Genomic DNA, 15130 nt, shown 5'->3' on the forward strand with positions numbered 1-15130 from the left:
CACATACCTTTGGGAACTAGGGTTTTTGTGAGAGAGAGCGTTTCATGAGTTCCATTGGGAGATAGGGTTTGTGTGTGTTTGAGAGAGAGAGAGAGAGAGAGTCAAATATCCACAAGGTTGACCCCAATCACCAGAAATAGTCAAATCTCCACAAGGTTGACCCCAATCACCAGAAATATAGTTAGTGAGGAGACCAATCACAAGAAAATTTACTTGGCAACAAGCTCACCATCAGAAATAGCATGCATCTCCTCTCATTTATGCAGTGTTTGTTTTGAATTTTCTGAACCGATTGTGAGTCGAAAACTGATTATCGGTTTAGTTTCAGTCCAATTATCGGTTTAATTTCAGTCCAATAAACAGTTATAATTTCAGTCCGGCAATCAGTTCTCAAAATCCAAAACAAACAAAACCTCAAATTTACGTTTAATTTTGAGTCCAATAATCAATTTCGGTTCACAATCCGGTCTCGAATTCCAAAACAAACAGGGCCTTTGTGTTTTTTTTTCCCTTTGTACATCCTATTATCAAGCGTATTCATAAGCAGAATTGCTAATATACTAGTGCCAAACCATTTTATGAAAGGCAACTCCCCAAATGAAGTATTTATATGGTATAAGAACGTCACCAATCTCCTTTCGCTCGATCATGTCCTCTTTCTTGTGTTATTCAATGCGGTGTTTCTGAGACACGTGCCATCGTGGCCCACCTCCATCTCTCCACAGCAAGCACTTTCCAATGGCCATTTTAACAATTAAATTTTAAGAATGCATTCTTACATAGAACCTTCCACTAAGAAGTCATTTCTCAACCCAATGGATTACTGACCTCAGGCCTCATAATTTTTGCCAATTTCGCAAAGCCATCTATGCCTTGAAACAGGCCGTACGAGTCTTGTTCACTTGTTTTACCTACAGCCTTTATGAGTATTGGTTTTTTTTTTTTTTTGATGGGTTATGAGTATTGGTTCTGATGTAACAAATCCAACACCTCTTTGTTTGTTCAAAGGCCATTTTTTTGATGGGTTATGAGCATTGGTTCTGATGTAACAAATCCAATTATTTTCTTTTTATCTTTCTGACTCATTCGAGGTGAAGGATCTTCGTGACCTTAGCTACTTGTGATGAAATTTGTTCGCAAACTCAATTTTACTATTCTTATGCTAGAAACAGCATACAGTTGAGCTCCAAGAATGGTCGACCATTCATTGGGTACTCTTGCTTGCACTGAGACCAGAATATCAGATTTTGTTAGGCCCCGTTCATTTTAGATTGTGACAACCGATTGTGAATCCCAATCCGATTATTACTCAAAATTACGTTTAATTTTCAGTCCAATAATAGGTTTGGGGCTAACAGTTGGTTGTCACAATCTACAATGAACAGGGCAGATTCACTTTGAGATGCCACCTTGTATCATGGTATTATTAGGGCTCTCCAATATTTGGTAATGTCTCACCCCAATATCGCTTACCCAATTAATCATGTTTATCAAACTATCCAACTCTCTATAAGCACTCATCTTGAAGCAGTTAAATGTACTTTCTACGACCTGAAACTACTATCCTTTATCGCATTGTCTACTTCGATGCTAATTGGGTCACGTTCCCGAATGGTAGACGGTCCACTACCATGCTACTGTGGTATGTGGCTACAGTCTCTTCTGTGACTTGGGCTTCTTTCTTCAGACTGTGCTACTGTAGTATGTGGCAACATTAGTGCCACATAACTTGTCGCTAATTCAATCACACTAAACATATTGAAGTTGACTGTGATTTTGCTTGTACATGTGCTTGGTGAAGTGCTCTCAAAGTTTAGACTTCTACGGAATAACTATTTTAAGTCTCCACAGATGTCTTCCAACAAAACTGTTCACATGGCTACACAACAAGCTTACCATCGTCTCTTACAGTGTGTTATAGAGGGTATTAGAGCTATACTCAGCAAAGATTCAGTCTCCTCGAGATTGACTTCAAATTACCAGAAATATACCTAGAAAAGAGTCCCATCACTAGAGAACTACTTGGGCCTTGTTCATTTTAGATTTTGACATCCGAATGTTAGTCCATTAATCGGTTTGGGACTCGCAATCAGTTTTCAAAATCTAAAATGAACTGGCCTTAGTGTCAAGCCCACGATTAGAAACTCATAGACGCATGTATCCTATGAGTTTTTCGGACACTACGATGCCTGCTAGCTTCCAAGTTCCTGTGCTTTGTTTGTAGCCTGTGAAAAAGGCAAGCACTCCCCAAAGCGTAAGCTGTTTTAGAGTTGGTGTTATTTAATCATTTATACTTCAACACTCCCCTCACTACCATGTTTTGATAATTGCACAAACTCATCTTGTCTATTATTATTTAAAAAGCTGTCAATGGTTATTACAGTTCCCAATAAGCGCTCATAAGCCAATTAAAAAGGAAAAGACAAGATGAGTTTGTGCAATTATCAAAACAAGGTAGTGCCAATATCAGTAGCCTTCATTTATTAGCGAGCAACTATGTTTATATCCATGTTAAGTACTGCAAGTTGGATCACCCAAGGCAGAGAAATAATGGAATCTATGAAAAACCATGAAAACAAAATAAAGAAAGAAAACTGTGAGAGCAGAAATTTATAAATAATGGCCATTAAATGACATACCAAGCCTGTTATACAGTGGTGCAGTCTCATGGAGGAAGGATTGGGGGGCCCACAATATAAGGGTTTGAATTATCTGATTTTTGGTACATAGAGCTGCAAATCATAGGCCTTGTGGAAGGAATTCTCAGACAATTCAACCCTCCTGGTATTCCAGAGCAGTCAGGTGGAGGCCTTTGCATATTCCTCCCTGGAATACAATTCCCTGAGAAATCAAAACCCACGTTCCTGAAAAACAACGTAGTGCATTCCTGGCTGAACCCAGAGAAAAAATTGTAAGAAACAGTAAGAATTTCAAGGTTTCTCAGAGAACAAACACTATCAGGAAGAAACCCAGATAGCTGGTTATGGCCAAGGTTGAGAACTTCAATACCAGACAAACAAGACAGTGAATCTGGCAAATGGCCACTCAATAAATTAAAGCTTAGGTCCAAAACCTCTATGTCTGAAAAAAACCCAATTCCTTCCGGAATGCAACCTGTTAGTTGGTTATTGAGAAACAAAACCTCTTTGATTTGAGAAACCATGCTAAAACTAAATGGAATGGTCCCACTAAAATTGTTGTTGGCAAAAGTGATTACTGAGGCAGGAGAGTTTCCTAGATTTTGAGGTAATTGCCCTTCAAATTGGTTGTTGTTTAAAAAGATTGCATCAAGATTTTTGTTGAATAGATCTTCAGGAATGGGTCCTGAAAACTGGTTGAATCTTATGTCAAGGTAAATAAGGTTGGGTAAGAGAATAGTGACTGAAGGGAAAGGGCCAGAGAATTGGTTGTTACTAAGGTCAAGCTCTGAAAGGTTAATAAGGTCCCTAAAGCTATCTGGGATTGTACCTGAAAATTTGTTGCTATTGAGGTGGAAAATTGTGATGTCTGAAAGGAGAGAGAGCTCTTTGACTAGAGAACCTTTTAGGGAGAAATGGTTTAGGTCAATGCCTACAACAAGAGTGTTTGTGGACATGTCATTGGGTTCTGTACAAAAGACTCCTTTGTAAGAACAGACATCAGAGCCAACCCAAGTGTCTAAAATTTTAAATGGGTCATCTGTTATAGCAGATTTCCATGCTTGGAGGGCAGTGAAAGCTTTGGAGAGCCTGTTATTTGAAAACCCAGATGGGGTTTGGCTGCTTATTCCTCCACCAATCCACATCCCATGAACACCATTAAAATCAGCCTTTGCTGAAAGGATATGAAGGAGAAGAAGAGGTAAAACCCAGCTCTTCTCCATCTCTGTTCGTCTCTGGTGAAGAAGAGAAAAGGGCCTCTGAAGGATAATGTTTTTAAGCTAGTGTAAATGTTCTGGAATTGTAAAGAGCTGGGTTGATGGGTTTTCAATGTTGAGAGCTAGGTTGTATTATATTGGGGTTTTGTGCCACTTGTCATGTGGTGAATGGAAGTGTTCTTCGGAGGGTTTTACTGAAATAAGTTACGGTTAGTGAGTTGAGAACTTGCATGGAAAAGGAGATGGCTGGGGGATAGTCGTTTGGAATTTTGGTTAATACAAAACGGCTTTTTGCAAAAGAAGTCTTCTACTTTGCTTTATTTAGAAAAAGAGTTGTAGTTTGACAATCTGCAAATAGAGTTATGAGAGGGAATTTTGCAAATCAGGTCATTCCATCAATTTATGACTCGGTTTTAAATTTACATGTCCATGGTTAAGTACAACCTCTAGCAACAAGAAAAATTCAATAACTTGTTGCTTAAGCTCATTAAACACCATGTAAGGGACAGCTGTTACAAAGCTCTATATGATCAGATTAATCTGTTTTTTAATGCTAATTTTGATAATTTCGAAAGGGATGACACAATGAAATGGACTTACTTAAAGAGGGTGTCAATGGGCCGAACTCCATCATTCGTTCAGCGGCCGAAAAATGAATAGCCTGAATCTGAAATTATTAAAGGTAAATTTTGAATCTGAATAGTATGTGGATCTGGCCCGTTTACATCACTAGGTAAGTTTTAGATCCCATTAGTATGTGGATCCAGCCCGATTACAACCATGGGAGGGCCCACCATATGAACAGTTTGAACCCTACTTACATCATGTGGGGGGATCCAATGATGCATCACATGTGATTCTGTTATAAATGCTTCAAATAGAATCGTCTTCTTTAGGAAATGAACTTTTATGTATGATTATAATGCAAAGAAGATCTGAGCTGTGAGGTTGAAGAATGTCTAGAGCATTCCCTCTGGCAAGCAATATGGGTCACTATCTTGGCGTGCAACTCCTAGTCTTGACTGAGTGGGAAGCTCTTTAAGTGGCCTCTTTCTGTTGTTCCACTCAACTTCTGTCTACTTTTCTCTGTTGATCTTTCGTTATATTATGGTTGGGAGGGTACATGTGGTGTGATACACTGGTGGTAGGGTGTGTGAATTCCAACAATATGAAAAATACAAGCCCATATTTGGCAACCATAAAAGTTTTTTCCATGATATATTTATTTATCTTTAGATTACTTAATGCGAAAATTAACTGCTTTGAAAAGTAGTAAAAATGCAAGTAAAATTTTGCCGCTAACAATTTGTTGAAACTACTGTGGTGTTCCAAAAGCACAACACCAGAACATGTAATTAAGCAACCATTTTATTTAATTAACCTAGACAGCCCATTTCATGTACATCGAAGTTAGCAGCATTGCACTCAGCAGAACTGTAGTTCTAGGGCCATTTAGTAAAGACTTTTTTTTCGCTTTTTCCCACATCAAATTCAGAGGGCAAGCCTTGGCGCAACGGTAAGGTTGCTCCCTTGTGACTTGGTGGTCATGGGTTCGAGTCACGAAAACAGCCTCTCTATAAAGCAAGGGTAACGTTGCATCCCCAGACCCCGCAATGGCGGGAGCCTCGTGCACTAGGCCGCCCCTTTTAAAAAAAAAATTCAGTTTTTGAGTTCATCATTTTCATCTGAATCATAGCCTTGCTCTCTTCCCAAGCTAGGGCATTTCTTGAGGATTGCCTTAAGGGCAGCTGCTTGGGGTAGTTTGTTTGACATTCTGAGAGCCATTGGAGTGATTCTACAAGTGTGAGAAGTGGAGAGATGGAAGAGAGTGGTGGTGAAGGGGAAGGAAGGTTGAGATAGGTATTTGTAGAGAGACTGGGAACAAAGTCGTGGGGGATAGGGTGTGGGGGCGGCAAAGGAGACCACGGGTGTTTTGGAGTGTAAGGAAGGACATGTTGGGAGCTGACGCCATTGGCCTTAAATCTCTCTGCTTCCCTTCCATAGGCAACATGCGCCCTCTTTCTCTCATTGGAGTTTTCATGCTTTAATCTATCTGCTACCTTCTCTGCTCTGTTTTTTATACAGACAACCATGTCAATTGTATGATGCTTCCATGTTATGCAAATCTAAATATTGATTCATCAAAGTTCCATGATATTATTACTAGTTTATTCAACAAATTTCCCAATTTCTATTAAACCATAATTGGACTTCATGTTGACGTTTTTTCTTTTATGCTTGTGTCTGTTTACTGGCACATATCAGATATTGGGACTCTACATTAACTCTCCCTATCAGTGATTACATCTTGATGATACTATTGGTTACCTGGTTGGGCCCTTTAAAAACAAATGCATAGAGAAGGATCTTTGTGTTTCTGTAGTATCATACATACACACCCAAAGTGAAAACTGGAATGTGCTTTTTGGTACTTCTAACTGCTTTAGGTTTCCTAGCTTGAGTTGAACAGAGCACCAGAAAAAAGGCAAGGAATTGAGGTGCAAAAAAGTTCTAGTCCAAAATCCTTGTGTGATTAGAATAGTCATATGACAACTTTAAGCATGTGAATTAATGTCGAAAGAGGATACAACATATGATCTATACCATTCAAACAAATACAACAGATGGTTATCAATGCATAAGTATCAGTGAAATCATGAAACATGGAGTTTGTGTTTGAGTCAAGCAATGATTGCTTGAAGCATTACACCCTAGGTATCTAGTTTGGAATACCTAGTTTGTTGCCTCCGGCCCCTATATATTGAGATACACTAGGATTATTGATTGGTTAATGGACTCTAGCCCATGTAGGCCCACTACACCTAGCCCATGTAGGCCCACTACACCAGTCCATTATCTTATTGGGCTTATATTAGAACATAGGGTTATATTATATACCCAAAAGTTTGTATGGAGCTAAAGAAGTAGTAAGGAGTTTCTACTAAATTGTTTGGAAGTTTTAAGTTTCTATTTGTTTTTTCAGCCTTTCTCCTTTTATTGTACATAACAGTTGACTTGGTATTTAGCCGTTTTCTTAGAGAAATCATGGTGACAACATTCAAATCAGGCATTTTGTATTTCTCATTGCTAATCCTCTTTTGTGAGATTGGTTTGAGCATCCATGAGAATCCCTTTAGGAACATTTCGGTTAGCCTTTTTTTTTTAATGGCAACATTTGGGTTAGCTTTATTGTGTTCTTTTTATAGTTTGATCCATGAGAATATTATTTGCCTGAGACTAACTTTTATTTTGTTGTCCCAATATAAGAGACAAAATACTGAGATTCTGAAGACTTGTTGCTATGATCTCATTCCATTTTCTTGCAATTTCACATTACAACTTCGAAATGTTTATGTGCAGTTTGGTGAAGAATATCATTTCCCTTAATTAAATAGAAGAGAGACATTAAGACTATTAGAGGTAGACAACCTTTTCTTTTTTCGCTTACTTTTTTGTTTTTTTTTGCTAATATAGAGGTAGACAACTGCTTCTGTTTCCTTTTTATTTTTATTTTTTTGCTTGTATATGGGTTCTTAGAGGTACACATCTGTTTTTATATTAATGGGTTCATTTTTGCTTGTATATTTTTCTAATGGTCATGCTTGCTTCCATGTAGATTCAAATATTTGTTTTGGGAGCGTGCCCAATAGCTACTTGTTGTATGAGGAACTTCTCCAATAGTTGAGTATCTAGCAATTTCAATCATAAGTATTGAAGTTGAGTAAATTTCACTTTTATCTTATTGTATCTTAAAATTTACATCTTCGATCCCTTCTACCACTAACGCTATTTCTTTTGTTTTCTTTCCCCTCTTTTCCGCAGAAACTAGCCTTATTTTCCGAAGAAAACCCAAAAAAGTGTGTTTCGTTTCGTTAGTTTCAAGTGATGTGGAATTGGAAAAAGAAATACATGGAAATCTAGTTTCCGCGACTTCTTCCCCTCTCGTTTCCGAGGTCAGATATCGGAAACCCCATTTTTCTCCAACTTTTCCTCGACTCCAACCCTCTCACATATCCCTCTCTCTCTCCTCTCTCTCGACAAAGCGAGGCCTCCTTAGACAGCTCCCGGATCTCTAGCTCTCCGGCAACATCTTCGGTACTCTCTCTCTCTCTCTCTCTCTCTCTCTCTCTCTCTCTCTCTCTATACGGTTTATGCTATTTAGGTAAAGTTCTCTCTCTCTCCCTCTCTCTATACGGTTTATGCTATTTGGGTAGGGTTTGATAGATTTTTTGGGTAGGGTTTCAAGCTTTCGATTTTGTTTGGATTATATCTCGGATTTGAGGTTTGGGATGGGTTTCAGAATAGGGTTTTTGATTTAATGGGGTTTCAGATTTATGGTAGGGTTAGGGTTTCAGATTTTGGATGCTAGGGTTTATGCTACAATCAGTTTATAGTAGTGCTAATTGGTTATTTGCAGGGTTATGATAAAATCAGTTTGTTATTTGTATTTGTGAAAATTGTTAGAAGGGTTATTTGTAGGGTTAAAATCAGTTGGATATTTGTAGGATTTTTTGTAGGTTTACATGATTCGTTATTTGTAGGGTTTACGTAACTGATTTATTATTCGTTACGTAACTGGTATGGTTTGTTTCGGATATGTTAGTGCTGCAATTTTTTTGGTTATGCCATTCTCTTGTTGCATTATCATCTTTCTCAATCAAAGCCCCCTTCAGTCCTTGTTCATGGGCATCATTCTGCATATTAATTTGTTACAGTTTCTGTTTAACAGGTTTCTATTGAATTTCTGTGCAACGAAACGCATAATTTTTTAGTTTCTTGTCAGGTTTATGTGCAACGAAACGCTCATCTAACAAGTTAAGTTTTTTTTTCGTTCTCTTTCTTTTCTGCCACATCTGCCACGTCAGTTTCCTTCCCTTGCCTTTCATTTCCTTTCCCGGCGAGAGAACAGAGCTTCATGACATTAAATTAGGTTCACTATACTTGCCATGTGAGCAAGAAGTGGATCTTTAGCTGAAATGGTAGAGTACTCGGGAATAGGAACCTGACCCCAATATTTAGCGAGATGATGGTGTTTAGAATCTACAAAGATCCATTCACTTTGTAATGTATTTTATTCAAATGATTTTATATATCTTACCCTTTGATCTATTCGGTGTTAATTGGATGGGAAAGAGAACTTGGAGGGTCGAACATGAATGAAAGTTCCTAAAGAGCCCTGAATTCAAAGAGCCCCTAAGGTGAAGATTTCATTTTTCTTTTCAATCGGAACATATCAGCTCATATTAGCAAAACAAAGCAACTGATTTTGAAACCCCAAACAAATAGAATTACCTTTTGCATCGATCATCTCTAATCTATGTCAATACATACAACGACTGATAAAGGAAAATAGAAAAACAAAGAAGAAATGAGAAATCATGATATAATAAATATAGGGAAAATGATTGTCGAGATTTCAAGGATGAAACCCAACTGCCCACCTTCCCCAAATCCATGTTGCAGGAAACACGTTCGGCAACAAATGCATAGGAAACAGCACAAAGGCCGAATATACATAGTCCCTGCAAAAAAAATGAGGATTTTTTTTAATGATAAATTAGGGTCTCACCTGTTAAGGCAGGCCAGTGGGATATGGAGAGTGATTTGTCACTCCTTGTCCCACCCGCCCTACCCCTCTGAAGACTCTAATTTATCACTAAAAAAAGGTCCCTTGAAAAAAAATCCTATGAGGTGGCTAGGATCGCTAGGGTTTCTTGAGAAATTATAAGCTTGAAGGAAGCACAACTGCACAAGGAGGACGATACTTGATACGCTACATATATATATATATATAGAGAAGTGGGATTAGGGTTTTGTGGGCTTGCAAACAGCCAAACAAGGACCGAAATTACCAAAACATACCTTGTTAATTTTTAACGTTAGGGGATTTGCTAGCAACTTTCGCAGAAAGTCATTTCGCCATTGGCTGTGGTGAGGGAGCAGCCACACAGGCTCACCTTTCAGCAGCTTTTGTCTTAATTCCTTTTATTCATTGAGGTGGCTGCTTTTAGGGGTGCAAGTTTGGCCCTGTCAGCCCTGACCCGCCCTGAGCCCGAACAGGGTCAGGGCTGGATTTTCCAACCCTGAGGGCGTGTCAGGGTTCATTTTTTTAGACCCTGACTCAGGTCGGGTCGGGTTCTGGGTTAATGCCTCAGGTACCCTGACCCGGCCCGATCCTAAGTTTTTTATTATAGAATTGAACCATCTGTGCATGTTTCTTTTGCTAATGTTTTCTATTATCTTGGATTGATGTTTCTTTAGATTATTATTATTAATTGTCTTTGTTGCCCGTCATGTTGTTGAATTCATATTGTCTTATTCTGTTCCCTTTCTCTGTTTATTGATCATTTTGTTCTATATGATAAGTGGTTGCTTTATTTTTGGCACTCTTAACAGGTATTTGCACTAGGGTCAATTAGGGCTGGCTCTGCCCAATCAGGGCCAATCAGGGCGGGCCAGGGCCAGCATTGAGCCCTGTAGGGCGAGCAATGGGTTGAGGTTTTTCAGCCCTGACGGGCGGGTCAGGGCTGAGATAATGGGATCCAGGGTTGGGCTAGGGTTTTGAAAAACCCAACCCTGTGCAGCCCTAGCTGCTTTCTCATGCAACGGTCAGCCCTAAAATGTCTTTCTAAGAAGAATATTGATATGAAGGTGTGCAGCTTGAGTCAAGTTCAATCCGAAATAATCACTGGTCGGGTTGTGTTTGAGTTGCTTCAGGTTGAGGTGTAGGGTTGACCCTTACCCGCTTCAAAACCTGACTTTTAAAAAAAGAAAAGAAAAAAAGACTAGGGGCCATTTGGATATGCGGATTTTAGAATCCAAGTTTTTAGTTTGAAAATATTGTAAACGAGGGTTCATGAGCAAGCTGCTTTATGCTGTCCTAACAGCGTTTCTTGGATTGATATCACCATAACCGGGTTAACCAAACTCAACCCGACCCAAATTGGGAAATCGGTTCAGGTTTGGGTTGAGAAATTAATTTTTCCGGTTGGGTCAGATTAGCCTTCATCAGGTTGAGAGGCAGGACGGGTCGGGTTCAGGTTGGCATTTTGGAGTTTCCGGTTGGGTTCGGCTTGGCTTCAACCTGAACCAACATGACCTGAGTTGCACCTCTAGATATGGTAACCGAGCAGGGGACTAAGTGCAGAACCAAATAAATATCCTATTCCCATTTCCCGCATTATAAATCTTGCTCCTTGATTTTTGGTTTTTTATCCCTTGAAATGGCAAAACTACCCTCAAATTCCATGCGTGGCATGTAGGGATTTGTCTCCATAGTCCTTAGTAGCACTCTTCCAAGAAAGTCGACAGCAAATACCTAACTTTAGTTTGAACTAATACTTGCACTAGCCGTGTACAGTCCGACGTGGCGAACTTTCCTTTTAAGTCCGTTGCTAGATCGAGTTAATGAATGAGATTAAAGTCTGTGATTACCTAGTAATTTTCCTAGTGAAAGGGCCAATGAGGTCAGTAGGGTTTGTAGTTTGTTGAAGAATTGTGGTCTAGATTGAAGATGATTTGATGCTAATTAGTCCTATAAGACTGATGCATGTGAATACCACTCAAAGAAACTACAAAAGCCCTTAGTCAACTATCTTATTTTCATGAAATCATCACCATACTCTCACAAACCGAGAGCCACATACATGATGAAAAGAATGCCATCCATTTAATCGTGAACCATCTGTTCGTTTATAAATGAGGGTTGTCAATTGGCTTGAGTGTGTTATGTCTGAATAAAAGCCTAAGTACCAAACATTCTAATTGGATTGATGTTATTTGGAGCTCATTAGGCATGACAACAGTAGTTTAAAGTTTCAATCTTTGATGATAGGAATGTTATCCCAATCGAGCACCAGTGACAATATCTAGTTCTGTTTGGTTCTAATTTTAGGGACAGATCAGTACTTTTATTAGCTGCCATTTGTGTTGTTCAGAAGCACTTGTTGAAGGCCATAACTAGTTGACTGAAACTTGTTCCTGTTCACATCTTCAGCCACCTGGTTATTAATTGGGGGCTAAAGTCTGAATTTCGAATAGGAATGGCTGAGTAAATGAATGGCAAGAGATTTCCCTCAAAATGACTTTGTACCTCCCACTCCCAGTAAGTAGTTTTCTTTGGTCAAATTGAGGAGCTAGTAATAAAGCCCTTGTTTTCATCATTCTCCCAAGTAGATGGACAGTTGGTAATTCAACAGTATGAGAATTTTACTCATTTCGAGGAGTTCAAACAACGGACCTGAGAGGAGTTCTTGTGAAAGAATTCTCATATAATAAGACTTTCATAAAGTCAAAATCTCTAAAAATGATCCAATGGCAATAACAAAGTCAGGGGATGTCTCCAACTCCATCTCATGCACAGAAAGATTAACGTTCAGATCACTTTGTAGAATTGGTACTCTAAGCACAAATTACAAATTCTGAAGCAAAATCAACCTGTACTCATAGCCTCCAAGCCACTCATAGTCATCCATTTTTATGTTTACTAACTAACTCCAAGCTTTAAACAAGCATAATTCATGTGCATGGCGGAGTACCTTTTTTTTTTATGGGTAGAGTACCTTATCATTTGGTAACAAGCCTTAAATTCTTCATGAGAAATTGAAAACATGTACATCATGAGAAATTGATGTCTTCAAATTAGATCCAAATAATCCAGTTGATCTGAAGGTCTTGAACTTCCTTGAACTTCCTTGCATCTTATAAAGCACACAAGCTACACTAGGTTATTGAATTTGCATATCATAACCCATAGAAGTTGTGGTTTTCACTACTTTTTCATGAATTGTAAGTATTATGTCCATCTCTAATGTAAGGAAGAAGATTGCATCTATATGTTCATCTGCTACTTCAATGGCGTTAGCTCATTACTATCAGACCCGTATATTGAAAAAGCCTTATCATGAAGAAAGAGAGAAAAGTTAAACTAATGTAGGAGGAGATTAAGAAGATTCCATACACGGACGACAACATTTGCTTGAAGGTAATTGACTTCTTATGTGAGAATGAGAACAAAGTCATATTCTTAGTGCTTGACAGGCATGTCAGGCATCAATAGTTTCAGCTTCATCTTCCTAACTGAAGAATTTGGTCTTGTATGGATATGTTTTTATTTACTTTTAGACATGTTTTATTTTTGCATCATAGTTTGAACATGTCTAATAGAGACATATTTTGAGTTGTTTTACATAAAATTGGACAATCTTTATTTTGTACAAACACAATTTTTATTTTATGAAAATTATGTTCCTCTAACATTGAACATGATTAATATGATATTGAAGTGGAAAATTTTATCATTGACTATTGTGCAGATGTTCTTAATGAAATTATCTCGGTAAAACTCCTATCTTGCTTATTAATGATAGAGAATTTAAAATTCCATCAACATCAAGTTAATGGACGAGAACCATGTAGAATTTAAAATTACAAAAATTGAAGTATGCGAACCAAACCATAGAATTTAAAATTCTATGAACAAAAAATATAGGAAAAACTTTCTTGGAAAAAAAAGAATATTACCTACATCCAAACATGCCCTTATGCCATTTCTCATCACAATGCCAACATAGCCTCTTCGTTATTTGGTCCTTGAGTTTCTCTTCCGTCAACCACTTCACATGTATGTTACAGGCCGTGGATTCGCTGAGACCTTCTCGAAGCAGATCAAGGGCTCTAGTAGAGCCTTCGTACTCACGTCAGTCTTCATTGGGTCTTTCCTCCTGCAATCATGTATAAGAGATCATTGTTGTCATCGTGCGGGCATGATACATCTTGACTTCTTGTCTAATGTCTTAAAGGAGTCATACTGCAAACACCCCAACCAAATTGTGGCTATAACCAACCTCGAGCTCAATTGGAGAGTTGTTCGAAGCGGCCTTGATACTTCTAGATTATTGTGTTTTTGGTCATATTTTTGCTAGTTTGCCATGGACATCTTTATACACAGATGGGCGAAAACGAACCAAAACAAACCAATAAACCCTCAATGAACTGCTTCCAAATGGGAACTCCATGGCAGGTTGCTTCAAATCAATCATTCCATTAGGTAGCATCACCCTCAAGGTTGATGGAAGCAATTGCAATCATGATGGAATCAGGAAATATCGTTTTGCTCGGGACATCCATCCAATCAGATCATTACCATCCCATTATGAAAACTCTATTTTCGTGCGAAGAAAATTTTGATCACGATCAAAGTACGTTTCACCTCCTCGATTATCCTGTCCGCTGGTACGAAGATCGTAGGAAATGTGTAGCGCCTTGTTCAAACCGATCCCTCTGAACAATGGTAGATTTAGACACAAGATCAAGTCTATCTCGAGCAGCCATCGTCTTGGAAGGATTGAGATTTTGAGAGAGAAATTCTCTTAACATCTTTAGCGTATTTTCTTCGAGGATTTGGTTTCTTGATTTAAGTTGTGATTCAATCTTCGCAAGCCTCGTATCTAACCCCACTCGCAAGGTTTGTTCTTCTGGGGACAGCCCATTCTTGTTTCCTGTAGCTATGGAATAAGCCTTTAAATCCTTGATACCAAGTTTGTTCTTTTGAGGCGCGTAAGATACATCCACCAAGTAAGTGCTCTGATACTAACTTGATAGAACACTATCTATGAAAACATGAAATAGAGAAGAAGATAATAAAGAGGAAAATAATGAGTTAATTCGAGGGAAAGCAGGCCTCCAATGTGCCGGAGCACTCTCTATGATTATTATCTTGGTGAATAGCTGTATGACATCTACATTATATATAAATTGGGGAATGTAAATTATGAAACATAAATAAGGAAAGACACTCAAAATAGGGAAAACATTACATAATATAAAATTCAACTCTAGTCTCTAGCTGCCAAAGTATTTTTATTGGACGACACAATTTTAAAAGAATGTGGTACGTTCATGTCATGCATTGTTGACTATTCTTGTCTATATTAAATTAGCACCATAGAACATGCAATGGATCTTAAGCGCGAAAATGGAAAGACAAAACAAATTATCAGCACATAACTCTATGTATATGATTGAGGCAACAGATTGTTTGATATTAAGCAAAACCTAAGACAAAAAAGAAGGAGAATCAAACAAAATCTGCAGATAAGACAAGACAATATAAGCAAGAAATTCGAGAAGAAGAAAAGTAGGGAAGTGAAATCAACTTACACAACTAATTCTTTCCGTAGGATTCATTCAGTTGCCTTACTTGACTCGAAAAGGAAATGGAAGTGACGTGGCAAATGAAAAGGTAAAACAAAGGAAAACATGTAATACAAGAAT

At 38.3% G+C, this 15130-nt stretch overlaps 2 protein-coding genes and 1 non-coding gene across 3 annotated transcripts in view; 1 reads left to right on the forward strand and 2 right to left on the reverse strand.

Moving 5' to 3' along the window:
- The window catches only part of LOC143846248 (glucan endo-1,3-beta-glucosidase 13-like), a 58164-nt gene that overhangs the window by 33624 nt on the left and 9410 nt on the right, over positions 1-15130 (forward strand). The gene's annotated exons all lie outside the window — the stretch shown is intronic.
- LOC143845845 (uncharacterized) lies at positions 2531-4019 on the reverse strand. The gene has a single exon (XM_077354251.1). The coding sequence runs from the start codon at positions 3860-3862 to the stop codon at positions 2666-2668; it is 1197 nt and encodes a 398-aa protein (XP_077210366.1). The 5' UTR covers positions 3863-4019; the 3' UTR covers positions 2531-2665.
- Positions 9245-9385, reverse strand: LOC143847667 (small nucleolar RNA snoR135). Its single transcript, XR_013235189.1, has one exon. It is a non-coding gene; the product is annotated as a small nucleolar RNA snoR135 (small nucleolar RNA).

This window comes from Tasmannia lanceolata, unplaced genomic scaffold (assembly GCF_043159265.1).
Source record: "Tasmannia lanceolata isolate RefF3 unplaced genomic scaffold, GAP_Taslan_0.1 ptg000015l, whole genome shotgun sequence".
Taxonomy (NCBI): domain Eukaryota; kingdom Viridiplantae; phylum Streptophyta; class Magnoliopsida; order Canellales; family Winteraceae; genus Tasmannia; species Tasmannia lanceolata.